Source organism: Nycticebus coucang, chromosome 10, assembly GCF_027406575.1.
Source record: "Nycticebus coucang isolate mNycCou1 chromosome 10, mNycCou1.pri, whole genome shotgun sequence".
Lineage (NCBI taxonomy): Eukaryota > Metazoa > Chordata > Mammalia > Primates > Lorisidae > Nycticebus > Nycticebus coucang.
Window position 1 is genome coordinate 100,901,131 of NC_069789.1, and position 25,596 is coordinate 100,926,726.

The 25,596-nt window shown below is 48.2% G+C and overlaps 1 protein-coding gene across 1 annotated transcript in view; it reads left to right on the plus strand.

The window, feature by feature from the left end:
• Positions 1-24,451, plus strand: part of KCNJ10 (potassium inwardly rectifying channel subfamily J member 10) — a 29,986-nt gene extending 5,535 nt beyond the window's left edge. Inside the window, exon 2 of the mRNA XM_053605918.1 lies at positions 23,110-24,451. Coding sequence (XP_053461893.1) covers positions 23,110-24,249 — 1,140 coding nt within the window. The 3' untranslated portion in view covers positions 24,250-24,451. The remainder of the gene's footprint in view (positions 1-23,109) is intronic.
• Positions 24,452-25,596: the final 1,145 nt, after the last annotated feature.

A 25,596-nucleotide genomic window follows, 5' to 3' on the forward strand; every position in this document is an offset into this window, starting at 1 on the left:
ATAGCTACATATTTTCCAAAGTAAATAAACAAAAAGTTTAACAAGATGAGCGACCTTGTCTTACATTTTCAAACCTCTTTTTAATGTCTGATTTAATAAGAGATAGCTGGTTTCTCATCTACTTCTGCATTCAGTATGTTGCAATATCATCTGTCATGTGGCTTTTGGAAAACTTCACTGAACACTGTGACAAAATGAAAGTGAAAAGGAGGCAAGTAATGTATTAATAGGATTATTGAGAAGATAAGTTTGACCTTGGTATATCTAAAAGTGTCTCAGGAACCCTCGATTGCCCCTGAACCACACTTTGAGAATCTCTGTTCTACACAGGAACCTCTGAAGACAATTTCAAAAAACCAGGGTCACTCCGAATACCTTGGCTGATTTCCTTCTGCTGCCCATGGTCTTTTGAACATTTTTCCTAGAGAGGAAGCATGGGACAGTGGTTAGTCACCTAAGTTCTGCCTTGGTTCTTTTGCTTACTAGCTGGTGACCTTTGACAGATTATTAATAACTCGGTGCTTCAGTTTTCTCAACTATAAAATGGGTCTTTAAAAAGGCACCTACTTTTTAGAGTTGTTGAGAATTCAGCAACATGATACTAGAAAAGGGCTTAGCATACTGCTCAATGATTTGAGCTCTTATTATATTCTGGAGCCTGGTTCCTAAATCTGCAGCCATCCGCCCAGAAGGAAGGCAGCTGAGGGGGTGATCCATCCACCTTACAGATGGGGGCTTGGCCCAGAGAGGGAAGTGACTTGTGTAAGTTCCCAGTGAAAGTTGGCAGGCAGGGTTACAGGGCCCCAACCCAGGAGTTCTCACTCCTAGCCCTATAAGACTCTTTGGGATGGGCGAACGGTGCAGGTGTGCAGGGGAATAGGTCCTGAGAGGGGGAGGGAAGCAGATCTTAGTGAGCCCTCCAGGCCCTAGCAGAGCAGCAGGAAGCCTTGAGGGCAGACCTTTGGTCTTTTGATAGGACTTCCTTACATTTCAGCAGAGGAGAAAGAAAGCTGGGAATACATTCTGAAGCCCAGAAGATGTAGAGTGCCCCCACCCTCTCTCCTGGGGCTCGTTAGCCAGGGGCAGGGGAGGTCTGTGATTGGGTGACACTGCCTCTCATGTGGTGCCCCTTCAGGTCACTGCCCTCCTCCCCGCTCTCTCCCACCACCCCAGGCCTGGCAGCCCTCTTCTGGATCCAGTCCCCCACCCCTACCCCTTGTGCTGTGGTGCCATAGGTCAGGACATGGCACCTTGGAAAGGCAGCAGGTGGTGCCGAGGATGCTAGTGGGGTTTCCTAGGCAGGAGAAGGGAAGCCTCTCCCCACAGACTGGGGAAGAGGAGGAGGCAGACAGACAGATGCACACACTGGGGAAGAGCTGGTCCTGCTCACTGGCCTTTCAGCCAGAGTCCCCTGAGCTGGGCTCCCAGCTCCACTTTCATCAGTTCAGGCTGAACTCCCTGGAAGAGTCCATATGTGTGGGGACCCTTGTCCCTAATTGCAACTCCCTACTTCCCCTGTCGTGGCCACCTCAGCTTCCAGAACCACAGCAGGTGGAGGTTTTATGAGAGAATGCCACCCCAAGGAAGTAGAAGCCCATGGAACCCCCAACCCTGAGTGCGTGCCTTTTCTGCTTAGGTGGCGTTCTATTGCTCCATTTGTCCTCTCCTGCCCACACAATTCCCTTGAATAGATGGTAAAACTGAGGCAAAATGTGGGTGGACTCCAACTGCCCACCCATTTCTTTCTATAGCCCAGCCTGGGATCAGGGGCCCTGGCCTCCCTCAGCTCTCCCCCTCCATCCTTGTCAGTCCCTGTGGCTTTTTGCACTTGGAAGCTCCTTTCTGGAGAGTGGCAGGTTTGGGGGCCCTAGTCTAGTCTCCTCCCCTGTCTCCTGGGCAGTGCCGTCAGGGGAGCCCCTGTAGGCTGAGCTCTCCTCAGTGGCAGTCTGGAAGCCCCCTCACCCTCTGCTGCAGCCCCCCAGCTCCCGTCCCTGGGCTGTGGGACTGGGAGAGGGCTGAGGGGCTGGCTCTGCATGCTAATGTCCTGCCCATTGTCAAAGCCCCTTTGTGCCAGAGAGCTCCATTGAGGCGGCTCTGGGGCGGGCACAATGGGGGCTCTGTCCCCTAGTTCCCCCAAACAGTCACCTGCTTTCAGAGCCTCCCCACCCCCCTCGCCCCAGTGTCCGGATAGCCCAGAGAGCTCCGGGAGGGTGTGTGTGGGGGTGAGTGGGCCCAGGGCCAGGGGGGATGGGCAGGAGGTGACCCCCCCTCCCCCCCGCCCCAGGCAGGCTGCAGAGGGCACACAGAGGGGAGAGGCTCTGGCTTCCAGGGTGGGGCCGTCTGTGGGTCCAGCTGGAATGCAGGTTCTGTAAGGCCTGAGGCAGGAAAGGGCACTCAATGGCCAGCCCACTCCACAGCTCCACTCGGCCAGCCGGGTCGGTGGCTGCCCACCTCCTCCCACCACAGGGACGCCCTTGGGGCTCACATATGCAGAGACACACAGGCACACGCTCAACTATGCAGCCCCACACGCGGCTCCCATTCACACAGCAAGTATCACACCACGCCGACACACACGAACACACACAGGCCCGCACGCCTGCGCCACCGTCCCCTGGCATATGCACCCGCACGCCTGCCACCCGCCCCGCTCTTTTCCTTTTGTACCCCCTCTGGCGGCCGCAGGCGTCTCAACATCACCTCCCCCATGACCTCCCTGCCCTCTGCTGCTCCAACACAGGTTATAACAAGTTTGCACTTGTCCTGACCTCGAGAATGTGGCCCTGGGGCGGGAAATGTCCCGCTGCCCCAGACCGCACCTGCTTATACGTTAACCATGGCACAGCCTCTCTGAACTCTGAGGGCGGCTCCTACCCAAAGCAGGAGAAGTAGGTGGGCCAGTGCCTTGGCTCAGAGCTGGGTCAGTACACCGGACAGAGCTGTATGAATAGCTAACCCCCTACCTGGCCTGCACAGGTCCAGCGAGACTGTCCTGTGCCTTTGCCAAGGCACATCCCTGGTAGGACAGTTACCATTTTCCCAGCAAGGCTGGAGAGGGGAGGTGATGGCCCAAGCAGTTGGTTTCAAAGCTGGGACTAGAATGGAGGTCTCTTCCCTTTAAGTTTTTATGGTTTTTCACTATCCGTTCATGAGATGACCCACCTCACCCCATGTGCAATTTTAACAGGGCTAGCTTCCCCTTCCCCTTCCTTGGGAAGTAGGGAGGGCATGGTGGTGTGAGGCAGGAAGAAGCACAATTAGTACAGGCACCTTAAATGGCTTCGAGGTCTAGAAAGAACCTCCAAAGGAGGTTCAACTCCAACTTCCTGTAAGGAGGGTGAGCCCACCTTCTTTCATTTCCTACCCCTGCTGGCCCCACTTCTGCTACTTACTGAGGATCGCCAGAGCCAGCAACCCTGCAGCCTCCTTAGCTAGCTGGAGTTTAGAGTTGGAGGCCTCTACCAATTGCAAGCCCTTGGTGATGCCTTCCCAGCTAATACCCAGGGTCTGCACAAGCACCTGCAGGGATGTCTCTGCCTCTCCTACTATTCTGGTCTGCAGCATCTTCTGGCAGCCGGGAGCACATGCGGTAGGAAGGGAATTAGGGGGGTGGGCTCTGAGATCCCAGGGACTTGAGGGCTGACTGTGCAATGGGGTGCTGGGACCTGGGAGGTGGATGGGGGATCACAGCTGCAGAAACTCTATTAGATGAAGAGCTAAGCTGATATTGGCCTGCTCATCTGCAAATATAATTGAGTGCTGATTCCCAGGAACTTTCCCTTACATAATAATTGCACAAAACCCCAGAGCCCTTCTGCCCCTTCTCTTCACCCCTTACCTAGGATGCTCCTCTCCGGCTACCGGGTCTTCCTTAGGATGCTTCATTCATGTGTCTTCCTTCCTGCAAAACAAACCTCCCCCAGCCCATGTTTTCCATGCAATTCTTCTGCTTCCAAATATCTCCTGCTGGAGAAGGAAGGGATGCCCAAAGAATAAGGTCACCCCCTGCTGTACTGGGGCAGGTGGATATGTAAGAGACCGAGGAGTGTGAGACACCCACCTCTGGATCTAGTCCTACGGCTAGTCAGGGTCTTCGTGAGGAATGTAGATAAAGAATGAGTGGAGGATGAGGGAGGGGCAGACAGCTAGCTTCCCGGAGTGGTGGGAGCCCCCCTTAGACGTCTCAGCATCAGGGTCAGAGGTTGCTCTCCCTACATGGGACGGGAGCCCCGAGAAGGAAGTTGAGAGGGAAAGTGGCTCTATCCCCTAAATAGACGAGCACCTTTGGGTGTCCATCTCCACCAAGCGTACAAAGATGAAGAAATTACTTAGGTAGCAGCAGGTAAATTTTGACTTAACTGGAAGAATCTCCCAGGCAGTACTGGGCAAAGGAAGGAACAGGAAGAGGTGGAGGGCTCACTCTGCCTTCGCCGTTAGTCACCTATTGGACAGGGACTGGGTGGCCTGGGAGATAGTTGCAATAACTCTTAGTGTCCTGTGGACTGGGGTTTCCTACAGTTTCAAAGGAACTCTCTTGATCATTTTCACATCCCCCAGCAAAGTCATCAATGAATCTGTCCCCTCCCTATGGACCTCCCCCTTTGCTGTTTATTCGAATTCTTCTTGTTGACATATTTCTGGTCCAGTTGTTGCAGGGTGAGGGAAACCCCTGAGATTTGTTGGCTAGAAGAGCCAGCTCAAACAGACTGGGGGCCATGGCTAAGGTTGGATGGGGAATGAGCTCCATGGTTGATGTTCCAAGGTTGGCTCCACACTCACTAGCACTTGAGGATCCCAGGGTCAGGAAAAAGATCTTATAGGAAGAGAGAAGGTGAGATGAGGAAGAAGATCAGGGTTATTCTGACATGAAATGATATGAGCTACTAGCTAGCTGTGTGATCTTGGGAAAGTTACCCACTTCTCTAGGTTTAGCTTCCTCTTTAGTAGAATCAGAAGATTGAATGGGATGATCATAGAGGATCTCCCAGTATGAATATTCTATGACATGGTACAGTAGCAAGATGACAAATACAACTCGCAGTGCTATCCCTTACTGGAAGTCCTCCTGGGCAAGTTAGCAATGTCTCCACATCTAATTTCCACATCATTAATATGAAGGCAGCACCTGCCAACCACCCCCCGGGAGGACAGGATGGAGCACTGCATGAATGCTCAGCATTGTGCCTGGCACACAGTAAGGGAAGTCCATGGTACCGGGGGAGTGCAGATACCCATATATGGGAGCCTGCGCCCGGGGCCAGGGCATCTAGAAGGGCTTTCCAGAGAAAGTGACATCTAAGCTGAGTCCTGAAAGAGGAGTAGAAATTCATTAAGCAAAGTGGGAAGAGGAAGAGTGTTCTCTTATTTGCAAAGAACTGTTGCTAAGAGAAAGCGTAGTTTGTTCAAGAACAAAGAGAAGTTTGGTGTAGATATAGGGTATGTGTGAGGGGTGTAGACAGACGATAGATAGAGATGGGGGGGGTGTCAGCGGAGACCTGGTTATAAAGGACTCTCTTCCATCTGTCATTCTAAGGGCTTCAGACATGTGGCCTCTCCACTTCCTCTCCAACCTCTTTTTTCTACTTTTCTTTCTTCCTTTCTCTCAAGACTCATTCTTCTTGTTCCTGGTCACATGGGCATGAAGAAGCACTGGCCAGTCCAGGGAGAAGCTTTCAGTCCAGAGTTGTCTGACTCTGCATCAGTTTTTGGTCCAAGCCTGGAGTTTTCTGTCTCTCTCCTTTCTCATCATGAAAGAGGCATCTACCTCCCATAGAAGACTCTGGATTTCTTGCACCGAGGCAGCTGTGGGCCTTGGTTTCCTTTTATGTTCCTCTCACTGTAAATAGTGGGGAGAGTGTTGCTGGGTTGGGTCCGAGGGCGGCTAGGAGTGAGAACTGAGGGAAACCAGAGAAAAGACTGGGAGGAGGCTAAGCCAGTGCCCCCAAGTGTCCAAAAGTTGAAACTTCAGCGGGAAGTTCAGAGAAAAGACTTCCCAAGACGAATGATGTTGCACACTGCACAAGGGGCCGAAGGGAGGAAAAAGCAAAGTAGACTATCAGTCCTACAGGCTCTTCTGAGTCAGGAAACACCAGCCACTGAGAAGGACACAAAGGTGAACCAAATACAAGCTAAGAATCAGTTCAGAAGAGATTCTCCTTGTTGGGGATGATGGGGTGCTTCCACATTGAGGTGAATCTTCTGCCTTCCCCGGTCCCCGCACTACCTCTCAGCTTCTCTACCATTTGGGCCCAAGTCCTCCCTCACCACTAGCCAATATAGCTTGTAAGTTCGAAGACAAGAAGTGTGTAGAGAAGGGGCCTTCAGCTGGGATCTGGTCAGCCTCCCTCTTTGCTCTCAGGTGGAGAAGCCTGTCTGGCATGGGACTCCAGAAGCAAGTCCTATTGTCCCCTCTTCAGTTTCTTAGACTCTGATGGCAGATCAGATGACAGCTCAGTGGCTCACTGGCCTCCACCCCAAGAACCTTATCTCCTGGGGCCTGGCCACCCTGGGCCTTGAGAGGGCTGCCAGCTGCCCAGAGCCCCTGAGGCCAGGGGCAAGCAGGACTCCAGGGGCAGAAGGACAATAGTCAAGAACCTTCTCAGGGTGGCGCCTGTGGCTCAAGGAGTAGGGCGCCGGTCCCATATGCCAGAGGTGGCAGGTTCAAACCTAGCCCTGGCCAAAAACCAAAAAAAAAAAAAAAAAAAAAGAACCTTCTCTATGTCCAGTATTCCTCAACACACACTTTCCCACCTCTTGGCAGGCTTTGGAGGAATTATATGGAGGTACAATGAAGACTAGTTGATTGGAAGCCCTCTTCAATTCTGGGGTTGTAGTAAGCCCTACCCGGCAGACCATCACTGCCCTGGAGAGAGGAGTAGGGTGGTGGTTTAGCTTGAGCAGCATGACACCTACCAGAGTATGGAGAGGCAGTGTGAGGGAGAAGCCGGGGGAACTTGGAGACTTTGCCATTAAATGTCAGCAAGTGACTTTTCCTCTCTCAGCTTTAGTTTCTCTAATTCAGTAGAAAATTTTCCTTCATGGGAAAAGTAGGATAATAATACCTTTATTTGCATAAAGGCCTTGCAGATTTCACATATTTTATCTCACATAATACTGATTACACAATGGAAGGGTTTATAGCTTCCTTAGATGATGAAACTTGGCCCTAGAGAGATTAAGAGATTGACTGAAGTTCCCATAGCTAGTAAATGACACAGACTAGGATGGCACATAGTGGGAAAGAAGAATAGGTAGGGACTTTTGGCTGTGCCTCAGACATGCCAGGATAACACATTAGGTTTCATTTATTAGGCTAAGTCCATTTGATTGAAATTGGCTATCTGTATCACTATGTTGAGAAAGATTCTGAGGCACAGTTAAAAAATAAAGTACTGTGATGAACTAGTAATATCTGCTAAATGGCGTGTGTGTGTGTGTGTGTGCTTGTGTGTGTTTGTGATGTACTGTACAGCTGACATCCATCCCTAGCCCAGAATCACCCAGACACTTCATATCTAAGTGCTACATCTGTACTAATAAGCTAGGTTGAATTCAGGTATCAGGTGAAAATGGCTAACATTTAGTCTCTGCCTTCAAAGAGCTTACAATCAAAAGGTGGTGTGGCAAAATGTCCCAGGAACATAGTGAGAAAGTACATATTTCTGCCTGGGAGCCTAGGGAAGGCTCGACAGTAGAGAAGAGTTTGGGGCCTTGGAGGATGAAGAGGATTTGAAAGGGAAGTGAGCAGGCCTGGAGGGGACTCAGGGGCATGGAGAGGGTGTTTTGAGCAGAGTAGGCTGGCTGAACAAAGGCCTAGGGACAGGCAAGTGGAGTGTAGGTCATGTTCCACATGGCTGGAGTATGGGCCATGAAGGGAGAATGTCCAAGGGGAGGCTGTGGAAAGTAAGGTGGAGTGAGACAGTAAGGATTTTGAATGCTATGCCAAGAAGTTTGGGTTTCATCACAAAAGCTGTGGGAGCTCACTGAAGAGCATACAGCCCTGTAGGAGGATCCGAGAGAGTTGTACAGGGCACTGAGGCCGCCGAAGGGATGGGAAGAGGAAGGCGAGCCTGGGGGCAGGAGGACCAGGAGATCATCGCAAAGCTTCAGGTGAAAGAGAATTTGAGGCTGCATTGGGGCAGCTTTAGAGGACATGAAGAAAAGCCTACAAAGGCAGAATTGATGGGCCTGGTGACCAATTGAATGAGGGGCAAGAAAGAAAGCTGGGGCGACCCTAAGGCTTCTTGGGTACTTGAGTAATGCTGTGAACAAGAAAGGAAACACAAAAGAGACTCCTTTTTGAGAAAAGAGAATACTAGTCTGAACATATTAAAATTAGAATGCTCCAGGCCCAGGGAACTGGCAAGTATTTGGATATGCAAGGCAGAGGTGAGGTGGACTCCATGGAGAGGCTGAAATGGTTGAGGAAGGTAGAGGAGGAAAAGGCCAAGGCAAAATTACTGAGAAATGCCAAGATTTAAGGACAGAGGATGTCACCAGAGCTGTCTCTCCCCACCAGATCCATGGTCTCAAGAAGTTGAAGAATGAATTCATGGGCCAGAAGACAGAGTGGCCCAAACCAAAGTTTATTGATGGAGAAGGCCTCCGAGGCAGTGGTAGGGGTCCCAAATGGGTTGCTGCTGCCAGGTTGGGATTTGGGGGATTTTCTACCTCCCCCAGGGTCCCTCTCTCATTGGTTTGTGTCATTTTTGTCTTGTGCCTTAATTGGTCTCCTCTCTCAAGCTGATAGTTTTTATCCCTTTTACCTAGCAATTCTGTTCTCCTCAAGTCAAGGGCTGGGAGACATCTCTCCTCACCCACTTTCTTTATTTGTACAGCTCACCACCAGCCACAGTATTATTGGCTAGGTCCCAAGAGTCCATGTGGTTTCAGGTGGGTTTTGGGTACCCCTCCCGACTTCCTCCTGCTCTCTTGGTTTCTCTTTCTCCCCCCTAACTTCCCTTTTTCCCCGCGTATGCCCTCAAGGAGAGATCATGGCAAGAGAAGTCTGAAGTAAACAGAATTAGAGAGAATTTGGAGAATGTGGTGTCAAAGAGTGACAATGAGACTGTCCACATCCCTGGTGCTTCACCACTCACACAGACATACGCGATCTCATTTAGTTCTCCCAATTCCTGTGTATTATTGAGCTCTTTTTGCAGATAGGGGAAATGGAAACTCAGAAGCTTAAGTGATTTGCCCCTAATCATAAACCCCAGAAGTGGTGGAGCTACTTAAGAGTTAATCAAGTTCTACAAAACCAGTGGATCCCCATACTTCAGCACATACAGAAAGAGTGTAGAGAACAGACAGGCTGGTCACCATTCTCCAATGGGGCAGAGACTGCTGGGGCTAAGGGCTGAGAAAATACCCTTGGATTTAGTGATTGGAAGTCCAGCTCCGACCTTGGAGAGAGGTTCTTTTGGCTTTATCTGTCCCCAGCGTGGCGGGGGTGGGGGTGGGGGAGCAGATGGAATTCTAAATGGGTACAAGTGTCCACATTTTGAAGGTCGTTGTTAACTGTTACTTTTATTGTTATTATGTATTATTAGATTGCAGTATTTGATGTCATTGATATGGGACTCATTTTTTAAAATTGGCAATTTCAGATGGTTCAATCTAATATTATATTATAAGGGGTGGCAGGGTGCAGTGTCCCTTAGACAAGTAAGGGCAGCCTCGAGGCACCCGAGAGCCCTGCCCCCTAGTGGGGGCATAAATCTTCCACTCGGGGCAGAGACCAGCAAATAGCTGGTGAAGCTTGACATTTGTGAGTCCCCCTTTCCCTTTAGGGTTTCCCCATCACCCATCTATAGTCTTGCCAGCTTCCTGTGCTGGAAAGGCAGCAGAGGCTGGAAGTGAACTCTCCTGAAGGCTGTGTCTAAAAAATACTTCTCATAGGTAAACTAGGATGATCTCCTCAACCAGTATCTGTGGAGACAAGTTGGGCACAGATTTCCCCTATGGAGAATCTTGGGGGCCCAGGCCAGGTGATGACTGGTTGGAGATATGGGGCAGAGAATCCCTTCTCCCCATATGAAGAAAGGACCCTAAACAGACATCTTGTTCATCACTCTTTTTCTCCCTAATCCAGTCCAGACCCTCTTGAGATTTTTTCCCCAGTGTCCTTGGGAACCTTTTCGGCATCTCATGTCTTACAGATAACAATAAAATAACAACACCAGAAGGAGTTATTCCCATATATGCCATTGCTTCCAGCTGAACCTTAGCACTGACACTGATTTTTCTGGCTCTTCAGTCAAGATGAGGAGGGATGAGTTCACATCTCTAAGCACGCGTTCTTCTGAGGGGAGGACCCAGGTCTGGCCGTGCTCAGAGCCTCTCTGGTGTGCTAGAGAGGGAGCTGAGAAGCAGTGGGGCACCCTCTGTCCTCAGCTGAACTTTGTGTAGTGCCAAGTAGCTCACAAAGGACCAGCTCCCTGCCGAGCCCAGGATGTGCTGCCCTGCTGGCCCCTCTGTGGCACGGTGGTGACTCAGGCAGGCAGTGTGATGGGGATGGTGTGAAGGGCTGAGAGGGCAGGTGCATCTGAAAGGCAGTGTCAGTCTGCTGCCTGAGCCAAGAAGTCGTCCCCCCTCTCCTGCCAGGGAAAGAGGGGGTCCCAGAGATGTCAACCTCTAGGTAGATCTCTGCAGGGACACTGTTCCCTTTTAGCAGGGGAAAAAGACATTGCCTGGGGTGGAGGTGGAGAAAGGGGAATGGTCTCAATCAGCCCACACTGACAGGCAGGGTGGTGACTGAGCAGAGGAGAACGTCTGCTGTGGCCCCATTTCTTTGTCCTTCCCTCTCTAGACTGGACAACACATGGGGGGGAAGGAGTGGGGAGGTCAGAAGGGCCACGAAGAGGTTACAGGCTCCCAGGAAATGCTTTGAAAGCTTTTATCCTTTCTTTTGATCAGACTATGAGAACTTTCCAAACGTTGACACAAGGGAAGAAAAGCCTATTCTTCCTTGGACCAAGGCCTCAGTGTCAGGCTGGGGTTACAAGACGGGAGGGAACGGGGGAAGGAGAGCAGAGAGCGGGAAACAGAGGCAACAGTGATTCAGCTGGAAAGTCAGCCCTGGACACACACGCTCCCTTTTTCCTACCTCAAGATTTGTGTACATCTGGCTCCTTTTCTATTTGTTTATTTTCCTTGGGGCACAGAAGGAGGGAAATTAATGAATAAAGACGTCAAGTTTGAAAAGAATCGCAACCCCGGCTCCATTCTTCTTCCAACCTTGAGGGCTTACATAACCCTGCCCTGCTTTTCTTCCTGCCCTCCTCTGTACCCTCTCCTTCCTCTTCGCTTCCCCTGTGTCTCATTGAGAACACTTGGAAGCTCAGAAGAGCCTCTTTTCTATCCCAGTGCTGCTGATCTCCTTCTGGAGGCCTCAGAGGTTGCTATTCAAGTTGGGATTGTCCACAAAAGAGAGAATATGGTTGGTGAGGGCAGGCCAAATAGCTGTTTCCTCTTTCCAACAAGGCCAATCGGAGGAATGGGACCAGATTGCAGTGGGGGGCGCTCTGGCTGGACTTGTAATTTTAAAGCAAGAAGTGACCTTGATCCTTCTCTAGCACAGCACCTCACAAACTGTATTCTTTAAGGCAGAGGAGAGGGAACCTGTGCCCCAGAAACCATGGGGATGAGCCTTAAGCTGCCACACATTGAACGTCCTTGACGTCTATTTTTGTTTAAAGCTATGTAAGTTTTTCATTCTACTTCATCTTCATTGTTAGTTTAGTATTCAAGTAATATTTTCCCTCAAAATCTTTAAGCAAAAAAAATTTTTTTCTTTTTTTTGAGACAGAGCCTCAAGCTGTCGACCTGGGTAGAGTGCCGTGGCATCACAGCTCACAGCAACCTCCAACTCCTGGGCTTAAGCGATTCTCTTGCCTCAGCCTCCCAAGTAGCTGGGACTACAGGTGCCTGCCACAATGCCTGGCCATTTTTTGGTTGCAGTTGTCATTGTTGTTTGGCAGGCCCTGGCTTGATTTGAACCCACCAGCTCTGGTGTATGTGGCTGGCGCCTTAGCCGCTTGAGCCACAGGAGCCGAGCAGCAAAATTTTTATATTCAGAAAATACACTGAATTTAGTCCTGTGGCTTTGAATGCCTCCTGGCACACTAGTGATGCCCTTGTTTGACAAGTGTGGAACTAATACAACTCGGTGTTTCACAGTGAAGGAAATAAAGGCCTGAAAGGCAAAGAGACTGCCAAGGTCACAAGTAGTCAGTGGCAGAGTTGGGTTGGCACCCATGTGTCCTGCTTCCCAGCCCAGAGCACTTCTGGCCAGGCAGTGGTGCCCAGATCCAGGGAGGGTCTTGCACATCCTTGCTCCTGGTTCTCTCCTCATTCTCCAGAATGCTTGCACAGACATGCAACTAGCCCAGCTGGTGAAGATGAGTGTGGGTTTGGAAACCAGCCAAGTCTCAGATCCTGAGACTGACAGTGCTCAAAACCCCTTTACTTGTGAACAGGGCTCTCCCAATACACAGCACTTGAGTGTGACGGGCACCAGGACAGAGAGCAAGCAGGGGCCATCGTTCCCTATTTCTCTTCACCTGTTCATCGATTTATACCCAACAGTGATTGGTCCAGGAAGACCTTCACACTTAAAGTAATTGGGCTACTTAATAGCTATAGAGGATACTTCTGTCTTCCTGGAAACTGCCTCCCCTTCTGATCTCATTTCCAAATCCTTAAATCAAGAGGCTCTTTTCTAGAGGGAAGAAGTAGGGAGAATAGGAGGCCTTCGGGCTTGAAATGCCTCTATTAATATGGATACCTGGGCCCTGGGATATAGAGGGAAGAACAGAAGGATAAAGTGTGGTAAAGAATTTGAAGGTGAGAGTTGTGATTAGATAGACAGCAAATTGTTCCTCCAGGTCACCATTTTCAAAATCAGGTCTCCAGAATGTGAGATACAGAAGACCAGAGAAACTATGAGGAGGGGAGGTGACAATCAGAGAAATGTGGAGAGAATAAAAGGCAAAGAAGAAAGTGAAAAGGAGGATGGAGGGGACATTCTAGTGACAGCCAGGATGAAACATGAGACAGGCAAATGTGCGGTGTAGGTGATAAACAGGATGAGAAGGCAGTTGAGAGGAGAGTCCGAGAGAAGGAACCGGGTCAATAAGGTCATGCCCCGCAAAACCGGGAGCAGACACAGGGGACGAAGAAACCTCAAGGGAAGAGCATTGCCTCCACCCCTCAGACGTGTCGCGTTGGGAGCATCCCTGACGTGAGTTTCCACACTGGTCTATCTCCTGCTCACCTCCAGCATGCCCAGGGTGTCATCTGCTCTGGCTGTCCAGTGATGAATCAGCTTGGTGAAGGCAAATTCACTATCAAATTATCTGGAAGTTATAGAGAAAAGGACTTTGGAATCCAGCTAGAACCAGGTATAAATCCTAGCTCTGCTACTCACACATCGTGTCATCTGGGCTCTCTGAACCTCAGTTTCCTGAGCAGTGATTATGAAGACAAGAAGGCTTGTTGGACAGAGTTGTTGCAGAGATGAAATGTCAAGTGGCAGTCTAAAGTAGACATTCAGTAAATGATAGTCCTTCTCCCTTTCTCCTTCTGTTTCCCTGAACCAAACATTCTGAAGAGGAAGTAAGCTATGAACAAGAAAAATCTCTCAGTGGCTCTGTGGAAGGATGTCCCACAGGCTGGGGCACAGGGGAAGAGGCTGGGGTTCTGCACCTGAGCCTGGCAGGGGCCCATGCCCTGGCTGTTGCCCTTATTCCAGCTGGCCTTCATGACCTTAAACACATGATGCTGGCCACAAAGCAGGAGGGTGTGGAGGGGTCAGAGCACTCACTGTCTTCCGTTTGTCCTGTGTTCCCAACACTTCAGCCAAAATGAACGGCTCCTTATTCCCTGCCTGGGCCTGGGTCACCTCAGGGCTCATACTTTGTACCTTCTGCCCATACTGCTGCCTTCATCAGAAGGGCCTCTTCTTGACTCCCCCAAACTCACTCTCTAAGAGTCCAGATCTCACCAATCATTTAGGCTCATCCCAATGCTGCCTTTCTCCATAATGTCTTCCCAGAGTGAGGCAGTCAGGGAAGGAGGAAGCAGCTCAACTCCTGGTTGTTACTAAGTATGTTTCCTGACCTAAATGAGGACATCCACATTCTTATAGGATTGTTTGAGGAGTCATATGAGTTCAGATAAAAAACAACCTAGGCTCGGTGCCTGTAGCTCAGTGGCTAGGGCACCAGCCACGTACACCAGAGCTGGCGGGTTTGAATCTAGCCTGGGCCCGCCAAACAAAAATGACAACTACAACCAAAAAATAGCCGGGCGTTGTGGTGGGAGCCTGTAGTCCCAGCTACTTGGGAGGCTGAGGCAAGAGAATCGCTTAAGCCCAAGACTTTGAGGTTGCTGTGAGCTGTGACACCACAGCACTCTACCCAGGGCGATATAGCGAGACTGTCTCAAAAAAACAAACAAACAAACAAAAAAAACCTAGTCCAGTCCCTAGCACATAATAGGTGCTCAGAGAATACATGTTATTCTTCCCACCCCGGATCCTTTGAGCTAGATGTCTGTTTTTCTTTTTTTATTTTATTTTATTTTTTGTTGTTGTTGTTCTGTTTTTCTTTTTTCTTTCTTTTTCTTTTGAGATTGAATCTCTCTATATCGCTCAGGCTGTTCTTGAACTCCTGGGCTCCTTCCACCTCAGCCTCCTGACTGCCTGGGACTACAGGCACATGCCATCACTAAATTTTTTTTTTATTAGAGTCTTGCTATGTTGCTCAGGCTGATCTTTGAATTCCCGGGCTCAGGTGATCCTCCTGCCTCCCAAAGTGCTAGAATTACAGGTCAGGCGGTTGGAATAAGCTATCATGTTTGGCTTAGATATTACCTTTTCTTTCACAAATTCCCCTTGTACTTCATTGCCACCTCTTCTATGGCACTTAACACTTCTTGCTTGTTTTATTTTTGCCTCCCTTATCAGATTGGAAGCTTCTCAGGATAGAATCTACATCTACATCTGATCCATTTCTATAATTCCATTGCATATTTTATTTTACTTTACTTTAATTTTATTTTTACCAGTCTTTTCCTGATACAGGATCCAGTGCCTTGTTTAGAATCTGGTACTCAGTGGATGCTGAAAAAATATATTTATTGTATGAATGCAGGAAAACACAACTCACACTTTGTGTTGTAGCTAGCATCATTACCGACAAAAACATTTGGTTTGTCGCATATCTGTTAGTGTTAATAATTACTTATCTGGGTTTCCATAAGTACAAAGGAAAAAAATCATAAGAAATATCAAGAGAAGGGTGGCACTTGTGGCTCAAAGGATTAGGGTGCCAGGCCCCATATACCAGAGGAGGCGGCTTCAAACCCAGCCCCAGCCAAAAACTTCAAAAAACAAAAATAAAAAATAAAAACAATTTTCTTAAAAAAAAAAAAAAGTGTAGAAATATCAAGAGAAGACACAAACAAGAAGGGAGAAAATGTGAGGCCCTGGACCAGGGTTCCTATGAGTTCCTTACCTTGTCCTCTTTCACTGGAGTGGGTAGGGAGTCCCCCCCCACTCATTAACTCAGTCATCGACTATTTCTCAGGCACTTACTACGTGTCATAGATCTGATCTATGCTGATCTTTAGGGTAACCAAGGTCGTTATGCCTGGATCTGTAGTAGGAGACAGATGATATGCCAAGTATGGAGAGACGTGCCATACAGGTACAGATGGATGTCCATACGCATATGCAGAAACTCAGGAAAGGGAGGAATTACTTCAGGCTATGGCAATCAGAGAAGGCTTCATGGAAGAGTTGTTATTTGAATGGGGCTCTGAAAGGTGAGACTTGGGTATGTAGAGACAAGAAGGAAGAGAGGACAGGAAAAAAGAGGAGCACCCACGACCATATGAAGTTGGGAAAGCACAGGTGTGCACAACGGGGATCAGGGAATGGCTGGTTTGTTGGTGGTGTACCATCAAGGAGAATTGGCAGGAAATCAGGCTGGAGAGGAGGTTTATTTTATTTATTTATTTATTTTTGAGACAGTCTCAGTCTATGCCCTGGGTAGAGTGCCGTGGCCTCAGAGCTCACAGCAACCTCAAACTCTTGGGCTTAACCAATCTTGTCTCAGCCTCTCAAGTAGCTGGGACTGCAGGCACCTCCCACCATGCCTAGTTGGCTTGCTTTTATATTTTTAGTAGAAACCGGGTCTTGCTCTTGCTCGGTTGGTCTAGAACACCTGAGCTCCAGGGAACCTCCCACCTCGGGCTCTCAGAGTGCTGGGATTACAGGTGTGAGCCACTGCGCCCAGCCTGGAGAGGAGGTTTACAAGCAGACTGTGGAAGGCTGTATTTGCCAGCCTGAATTTGGCCTCTTTTTGGTACGTAACAAGGACACATTAAACTTTTTTGAGCTGAGGAAGGAACTGAGACAGTCCCAATGTAGTGAAAAGTGTGTTTGGGAGACAAGGGACTGAGCATGAGACCAGTTCTGAGTGAAAAGTGTGTTTGGGAGACAAGGGACTGAGCATGAGACCAGTTCTGCAGGGTCCTGAGTCACATCATCTCTCTTAGCCTCAGTTTCTTCATTCATAAAACAAGGATGGTAATCTTCATATCTCATAGGAAAGCCATGAGAATAGAATATGAAAGGTTTTGTAAAGTACTGGATATATCTTCACTGATTCATGATCAGAGGAGTATTTGAGGAAGAATAATCCAGCAGCAATGTAGGATGGATCTGAGTAGAGAGAGAAAGGAGACAGGCGACAAGTAGGAGGCTGATGCAGTAACTCTGTATCAAGTGAGGCATCAAGGAGCTGAAGTAAGACAGTGAAACAAAGGGGGAGCCACAGCGATAAACCCACAAACCCACAGCAGACGACGTTAGGGGATTGTGCAGCTGAAGAAGGGGGAATAGTTTGAGATGACAAGCTTTGAGCTTGGGTAACTGGGAGGATGATGGCACCATTAGCTATTTAGGGAACCAAAGGGGAGCAGCAAGTAAGGGAATTAAGAGGATTCCTTCCCATTCAGAAATGAATGCATTTAGTATTCATATGCCAAAGCTCCTTTCTGCACCGCAGCAGAGAAAACAGATAAAGCTCTTTCCTTGGGGAGCCTCCAACCCAACAGGTTTTGGAGAAGGTGCTTTAAGTTTCCCTGAGCCCTCCACTTGCTGTCCCTGGGAGGGAGCTGAAGCAGCCTTTCCAGTCAACTAATTTAGCATAATCAACTGCAGTGCTTCCTAGCAATTTACAAGGTTTATTCTCTCCCCATCCTCCTGCAAATGGAACAGCTGACCCAGAGGAGAGCTGACATCTTTTTTTTTTTTTTTTGAGACAGAGTTTCACTATGTCCCCCTCAGTAGAGTGCTGTGGCATCTCAGCTCACAGCAACCTCAAACTCTTGGGCTCAAGCAATTCTCTTGCCTCAGCCTCCCAAGTAGCTGGAACTACAGGCACCCACCACATGCCTGGCTATTTTTTTGTTGTAGTTGTCATTGTTGTTTAACAGGCCCAGGCTGGGTTTGAACCTGCCAGCCTCAGTGTATGTGGCCGGCTCCCTAACCACTGAGCTGTGGGCGCCAATCCAAGAGATGACATTTTGAGGCTTTCTTTGTCCACCTTCTGAACAAGGGATTTGTAAGCATCTGCAGCATCAGTGAAGTCTGTGTAAACTCAGGTCCTTTGTACTCTGCCGTGGCTCCTCCTAAAGGTTTCCAAAAGTCAGGCCTCTCCCATCAGGCAGACCAGGGCTGCAGCTCTCACTGGAGCTTCTGCCTGCCCTGACGGGACGTTAGTCACACCTTCACTCTGTCTTTCTTAGCAAATATAGTAGGTACTGACAAATGGGTGAAAGGCAGAGTCTATGACCTTCAATTAAGAGCACACAGATGGCAAACAATGGTAAACAAACCATTGCAAAGTACTATAATATTTCAAAATAGGAATATGTACAAGATGAAGCATGGGATGCTGGCAGTGGGAGGAGGAAACGAGAAGATGAACTATTTTCTTGGAGAATCAGGAAAGACGTCAAAGGGTGTAACTAACGCTTGAGTCAAATTTTGAAAGGTAAGGAGGAGATCATCAGGTAGGCAGGGCGCAGGGCACGTGAAAGCAGGTCCAGAGGTAGAAGGGACCAGCCGCTGAGGCTCTCCATAGAGCTGGAGTCCAGGGCATGTGTGATTGTCAAGAGTAAAGGCAGAAGGTGGGCAGAGGCCAAATCATGAAGGGTTGTGAGTGCTGTGCTGAGAGGTTTCCAGTTTATCCTGAAAACAGTGGGGGCCATGGCTCAACTGTAGTCACAAGAACACTGTCCTTACTCAAGACAGTGTACTCAAGAGCAGCCCTGTACTCAAGAAAGGCTCTGATGATCTCTCCATTATTCTGGAGAATAAATGACTCTCAGGTGAAGGAAGGCAGTTCCAGGCGGGTCTTCCAGGCAAGCAGCCGCAGGTGGGAGTTTAGTTGCTGCGGGAACATGTTTGGCACTGCTGTTAGATATGACTGACTTTTAGAGAAAGAATCATTAGAAGAAAAAGAAGGTGGATGTCCCTGCTTCTATCTCTTTCACCACTCAGAGGCTGGGCTTCAGAATTCTGCCACTGGAATTTGGCGGGGCCTGTTTTGGGGAAATAGTGCCCTCTAGAGGGAAGAGCTTGCACGTTTGGGGTGGGGCAGCGACAAACCATTTCCAGAGCTTTGGCCAGCTTCCTTCCTGGCTGCCTGGTCCGCTTGCGGGTGGAACGTGGCTGATTGTTTATCCGTTTCTGATTCTGGCCACCCAGGAGAACAAAGCTGCCTGGCCGTGGGAGGTGGCACAACAGCTGGGAGTGGCAGATAACAGCTGGAGGTGGCAGATAGAAAGGCTGGCAACATCAGGCACAACAGCTGGAGGCGGCAACCATAACAGCCAGAGGCAACTAAAAGGCTAGCCGGTAGCCCGGATCTCCAGAGCTCATGAGCCTAATAGCCTTAGTGCTGGCGTCTGGAAGCTCCGGGCTCTGACTTCTCTGTCTCAGCTTGGTCCGCTGTACAGGCCACCACAGAGGCACCTCCATGAGAATGAAGCTGGGGTACATTGAAGCAGTTTCTACAGTTAAAAAGTTCTGGACCAGGAGCCAAAAGACCTAGGTTTTCTAGTTCCAGTTCTACCACTAATCGATTTGGGGCAAATCTCTCTGAGCCTTAATTTCTAATGATGTCTTTCTCACCTACCTCATAGTATGAGGATCAAATGACATATTTTGTCAACTTTAACATGATAAATAATTGTAGGCTATTATTTTGAGAATGATAAGCAAGGCTTTCCTTGGGCTCTAAGAACTTCCATTCTTCCTGATATACAGAATCCCCCAGCACAAAGCTAGGACGTCCATGAAGGATCCCTGAATGTCACCGTAGAAAGTGTGGGGGTACAGGTAGTTGGAGGACACAGGCATCTTGGCCCTCCAGGAACACAGGTAAAGTCTTTTTCAACCTCCTGTCCAGAGCTTAAATCTCCTCTATGGAATCTCTAAATGCTTGTCCAACCTATCTCTGAAAACCTTCAGGGACAGGGCACTCTTTACCTTTGAGAAGCCCTTTTCACATTTGGAGAGTCCTGATTGTTGCCGTGCTCTTAGTAATTTCAGTCTAAAATCATTTTCCCTGTAGTTTGAACTCACTGGTCCTGCTTGTTTCCCTTGGAGCTCAAAGAACTCATTTAAATCTTTGATCACAGAAAGCCCTGGAAATCAGTGTTTGCATGTGCACATCCATTATGTCCTGCAATTTGTTTGTTCTCCTGATTGTACATGCCCGGTTCCTTCGGCCACTTCGCATTGGGCTGGTCTGCATCGTTCCTTGATGCTGCAAGGGTGGGATGAACACAGCAGGGTAGAATCTACTTCTTATTCTAAAGACTTTATTCAACTAAAGTAGCTTAAGATTGCTTTGCTTTTATGGCAACAAAAACACATGAATAACTCATACTCATCCTGTATTCTTTTCTGCTAACATATTTAAGTTTCTTTCATGGTGCTGCTTGGTAAACTCCATCTTCTCAGGTAATTTTTGGGCCCAAGAACATAATCCAGCATTTATCCTTTTTGTTATATTTGGCCCATTCATTTGGCTCCTTTTAAATCCGTTTTGCCTCAGCTCTTGCATTTGTCATCCATCCCAACTTTGTGTCAGCTGCATAACTGATGGCCATAATATTCTATAGCTTTGAATGAAATCAGTGTTAAGAACACAGAATAGGGCAAGGCCAAAGATAAAGCTCTCTGGTACTGCGTATATCACTAGAAAACTAACTCCAGGTTATCATGGTCCACATACCAGAGTTACTGATTTTGAAGTCACTTTATAAGATTAGAATTCTGTTCATTTTTCTCTACCTTTATTTTTATTTTATTTATTTATTTTGAGACAGAGTGTCATTATGTCGCCCTTGGTAGAGTGCTGTGGTGTCACAGCTCATGGCAATCTCAAACTCCTGGGCTTAAGTGTTTCTCTTGCCTCAGCCTCCCAGGTAGCTGGGACTACATGTGCCTGCCACAATACCCGGCTATTTTTTTGTTGCAGTTGTTTGGCTAGCCCCAGCCAGGTTCGAACCCGCTACTCTTGGTGTATGTGGCTGGTGCCATAACCACCGTGCTACTGGCACTGAGCCCATTTTTCTCTATCTTATTCCCAAGGACATAAGAGATTTGTCAAACATCTTGCTGAAGTTTAGGTATATATTTTTTATCTATTGCACTTGTCTGATTTGTCAATTTGGTAACATTATCATAAAGGAAATTAGCTTATTCTGTTGTGATTTTTTTTTCTTGATAAGCCCATGCTGGGTCCCATTGATAATTTACTTTCCCCTACCCTGCATGCCTCCTCACAATTTTAACATTCTATTCTAGAATCTTGCCTAGGATCAATATCTTACCTGTTTGTCTGTGGTTTGTAAACATACTTTACTTTTTGAAAATTATAATTATGGGTGGTGCCTGTGGCTCAGTGGGTAGTGCATTGGCCCCATATACTGAGGGTGACAGGTTTAAACCCTGACCCTGCGGAACTGCAACAACAACAACAACAAAATAGCCGGGCGTTGTGGCGGGCGCCTGTAGTCCCAGCTATTCAGAAGGCTGAGGCAAGAGAATCACCTAAGCCCAGGAGTTGGAGGTTGCTGTGAGCTGTGTGATGCCACAGCACTCTATTGAGGGTGATAAAGTGAGACTCTGTCTCTACCAAAAAAAAAAAAAAAAAAAGAAAATTATAATTATGTTCACTAATTTCCAACTTTGCAGCACTTCCTCTGTTCTCTAATACTTCTTAAAATCTCTTACAGAAGTTGACCTCTTTTTTTCAATAGTTTGAGGATCAAATGAAAAGGCATGCTAAACGTGTGAACTCTAACATGGTTTATAGACACAGGCATTGTGGTGGTGGTTTGTTATTATTACTGCTAAGTACTAAATGGGGATTTAGTTGGGCTCTAAATATAAATTCTTCAAACTTAACCATTTTAGAGCTTTTTTTTTTTGTTCCAAAGTGACCAAGGAGATTGGAGAGTGAACAACATCCGAGTCTAGTTGAGTAGTCTCGCACGGACTCAAGTTCCAAGTGGCCTAGGGGCTGGTAAAATGGGTATCCTGTTTGCCTCTGAACATTCTTGGGATTCTCATCCACTGGTAACCTCCAATTCAGTTCCTGTTTGGATTGGATACGAATGGACCCAAATAATTTAGAGTTTTCCAGGGGCAAGGCTAGAGGGAAAATAGGGAATGGGGCAGTGTAAGGATGAAATGCAATGTTCAGATTTTGTGAAGTGGAAAGACCAAACTCCCCAGAGATCACCCTGCTCCTTCCCACAAGATCTGGCCATCAGACTCAGAGTATAAGGGCTCAAGTGATTAAAATTCTTTCTCTGCTGGAAAAGTACAAGTTTCTCCTTGGGCAGTGATGTCAGGCACCTTGTATTAAGAGAACGTCTCCTATTTCAGGACTTTGTCCCACTTTCTGCTATCAGAACAAACAGCAATCCTGAATTTGAGCCTGTGCAGACATAGCTGCTACTTAATTTACATTCTTGACTCTCTTGCTTCATTCAGCCATGACAATTTTGCCACCTACAATCTGGCATTTCTTCCAGTCCTTGGGGAGATGTCCCAGTGCTGCCAGGAAGCTTGTTTAGTGTGTTGTTTCTCTTTCACCATTGCTTGTGTGTGTGTGGCGTAACGTTTTTCTTCTCCATTGCACATTGGAAGAAGAGTTGTCTTGGGTCACACACTGAATACACAAAACGAAAGAAAGCTGATGAGCAAAAAAAAAAAAAAAAGCTCCTGGATAATTTTGGCAACATCTGACACCACAGATAAGCAAAGCAGTCCTCAAGTGCTCCACATGTGGCCTACAAATTATTTTTTAAGTCTTGTCTGTGTTTTTCCTACCATCACCCTAGATTCTAACCTAACCAAATTTCCCCAGATGATGATAAGGGTGGTGATAAAAAATATTTCACCAGGGGCTGAATGCTGGAGAACATTCTTAAGAGTAGAGGAATAGGCAGTTTCTGCTATTTTCTGAGCCAAATGAATATCTTAGTATCACCAATGGCCATTCATTTGGGGGTGGGAGAGAGAATAAAGAAATAATGTGTATGTGTGTGTTAAGAGGGATTCGTCTGGAAGGATTTCAACAGGTTAGCTTTTCATGAGGGTGGGGAGGGATCTACTTCAAAAATAGAGGTCTTTACAGAACTGGTTTTATGGTGAACAGAGATCAGTAGAGCTCTCTCTCCTTAGTCTCGTCCCTGCCTTCAAGGAACTAAATACTCTCTCTCCCTTTCTAAGAATTACAAATATCAGACTACATTACAATTATTTGCTCACTGAACGTGTGTTTTTCCTACAAGGCAGTGAAGTCTGGAGAGCAAGGATGATGTCATTTTCATCTTTGATTTACCAGCACCTTGCATATGACCTGGCATACAGCAAGTGCTCAATAAACGTTTGCTAATAAAATGACAAACAAGTGGCACTCAAGTGAATGTTAATTCCTCCTTCCCACTGAGAGGTGGCTGGGAGTTGGCTGGATTTCTACAATAACCTCCACTGTGCTGTCTTGCTCCCCCCAGATGACATCAGTTGCCAAGGTGTATTACAGTCAGACCACTCAGACAGAAAGCCGGCCCCTGATGGGCCCAGGGATACGACGGCGGAGAGTCCTGACGAAAGATGGTCGCAGCAACGTGAGGATGGAGCACATTGCTGACAAGCGCTTCCTCTACCTCAAGGACCTGTGGACAACCTTCATTGACATGCAGTGGCGCTACAAGCTTCTGCTCTTCTCTGCCACCTTTGCGGGCACCTGGTTCCTCTTTGGCGTGGTGTGGTATCTGGTAGCTGTGGCACACGGGGACCTGCTGGAGCTGGGCCCCCCGGCCAACCACACGCCCTGTGTGGTTCAGGTGCACACACTCACTGGGGCCTTCCTCTTCTCCCTGGAATCCCAGACCACCATCGGCTACGGCTTCCGCTACATCAGTGAGGAATGCCCGCTGGCCATTGTGCTGCTTATCGCGCAGCTGGTGCTTACCACCATCCTGGAAATCTTCATCACAGGTACCTTCCTGGCGAAGATTGCCCGGCCCAAGAAGCGGGCTGAGACCATCCGTTTCAGCCAGCATGCAGTTGTGGCTTCCCACAACGGGAAGCCTTGCCTTATGATTCGAGTTGCCAACATGCGTAAGAGCCTCCTCATTGGCTGCCAGGTAACAGGCAAACTGCTTCAGACCCACCAAACCAAGGAGGGTGAGAACATCCGGCTCAACCAGGTCAATGTGACTTTCCAAGTGGACACAGCCTCTGACAGCCCCTTCCTCATTTTACCCCTTACCTTTTATCATGTGGTAGATGACACCAGTCCCTTGAAAGATCTCCCTCTTCGAAGTGGTGAGGGTGACTTTGAGCTGGTGCTGATCTTAAGTGGGACAGTGGAGTCCACCAGTGCCACCTGCCAGGTGCGCACTTCCTACCTGCCAGAGGAAATCCTTTGGGGCTACGAGTTTACACCTGCCATCTCGCTGTCAGCCAGTGGTAAATACATAGCTGACTTCAGCCTTTTTGACCAAGTTGTGAAAGTGCCCTCTCCTAGTGGCCTCCATGACAGCACGGTACGCTATGGAGACCCTGAGAAGCTCAAGCTGGAGGAGTCATTACGGGAACAAGCTGAGAAGGAGGGCAGTGCCCTTAGCGTGCGCATCAGTAACGTCTGATGGTCTGTTCCCACTTTCCCACCCCTCTTGTCTCTTTTCCTCTTTTCAATGCCCTGAGTAAAGAGTATTACCTGGGCTTGCTGGAGATCCCCAGAAGCACCCATCCTCCACTTTAATGCAGTGGCCTGTCAGTAATCTAGGCCAACTGGGAGTTGAGTTTTCCTCCTACTGCCCCCTTTTGCCTCCCGCTGCTTCCACCCCAATATATGCACCTCCCTTAAGCCAGGATGGGGGAAAGAAAGGGATTAGGCTGAAGTGGCTTAGACGGCCTCAGCCATGCTTGGAGACTTACTTTAGGAGGACCATGCAGTTGGATGGATAGACTTCCCCCACCCTCCACCACAACCAGAAAGTTTGGTGACCAGAGGCTGGAGTCCCCTCTATCTGTCTTCCCATCTAGAAAGTTCCCTATGGCAAGACTCTCTCTGATGGTCACTTTGGGGTCTGTGCCCTCAGACATACAGGAATCTGGAATCAATTTATCTTGGGCCCTGTTGAAAGAAGTCAGAGTTTGTCATGGTGTAGTTAATTTCTGCTAGTGACTCCTGACTGTAACCTAGGAACATGGTCACTACCATTTCCCCTTTCTAGTTTTTCTAATGGACCCTCTCAAGATACCCAGTTCTCTGTAGTCAGAGAACTGGGGTTGACTTAGAAAACATCACCTGTCCTGGATTCTGAACTCAATTTGAAGGAAGGGAGGATAAGGCAAGGGAGTTCCTGTCTTAACACTCCTGCTATACTTAAACTAGATCCACTGGCCACTGATTCCCCAGGAAAGTTAAACCAACCCCACCAAGTGGGCAGGTTCCAGAGTGCTGTACAGAGCCTCGGGGATTTGGTAATGCTTTGCTAAGGCCTGGGCAGAAGCCAAGCTCTGTGGTTGGCAGCCTCTATTCTCCCTGTTGCGCCTCCTGGTGCCTTTCTGAAAAAGTGCCAGTTATTTCATTAGGCAATGGTGGGAGGGAAGGGAATTATATACCTCCTGATCAAATAATCATGGTCTCTCTCAGTCATTCTTGAGACTTGGTATAAAATGATGAAAATCTGTGTCATCTCTACTCTCCTCTGCCACAAAGCCAGTTTCAGGCATGTTAGAAAGCATTCTTTAAGAGGTCAGACTCGGGCCATTCCTTGTTCCCTGGTACAGACCATGGGAGGATTCAGGGAAGGAAGTATAGGCAACAGAACTTTCTCTAAAGGCCCCAATCCTCAAAGTGCTTTCCGGTCTCAGTAGGTACCAAGGAATGCCCAGTAAGTGTTTTTGTAGAGTCTCTGTATGAATCAAGTAGCAGTATATTTAAGGTGATCTCAGCCAACTGTTAAAAGCTACTCACTTACACAGAA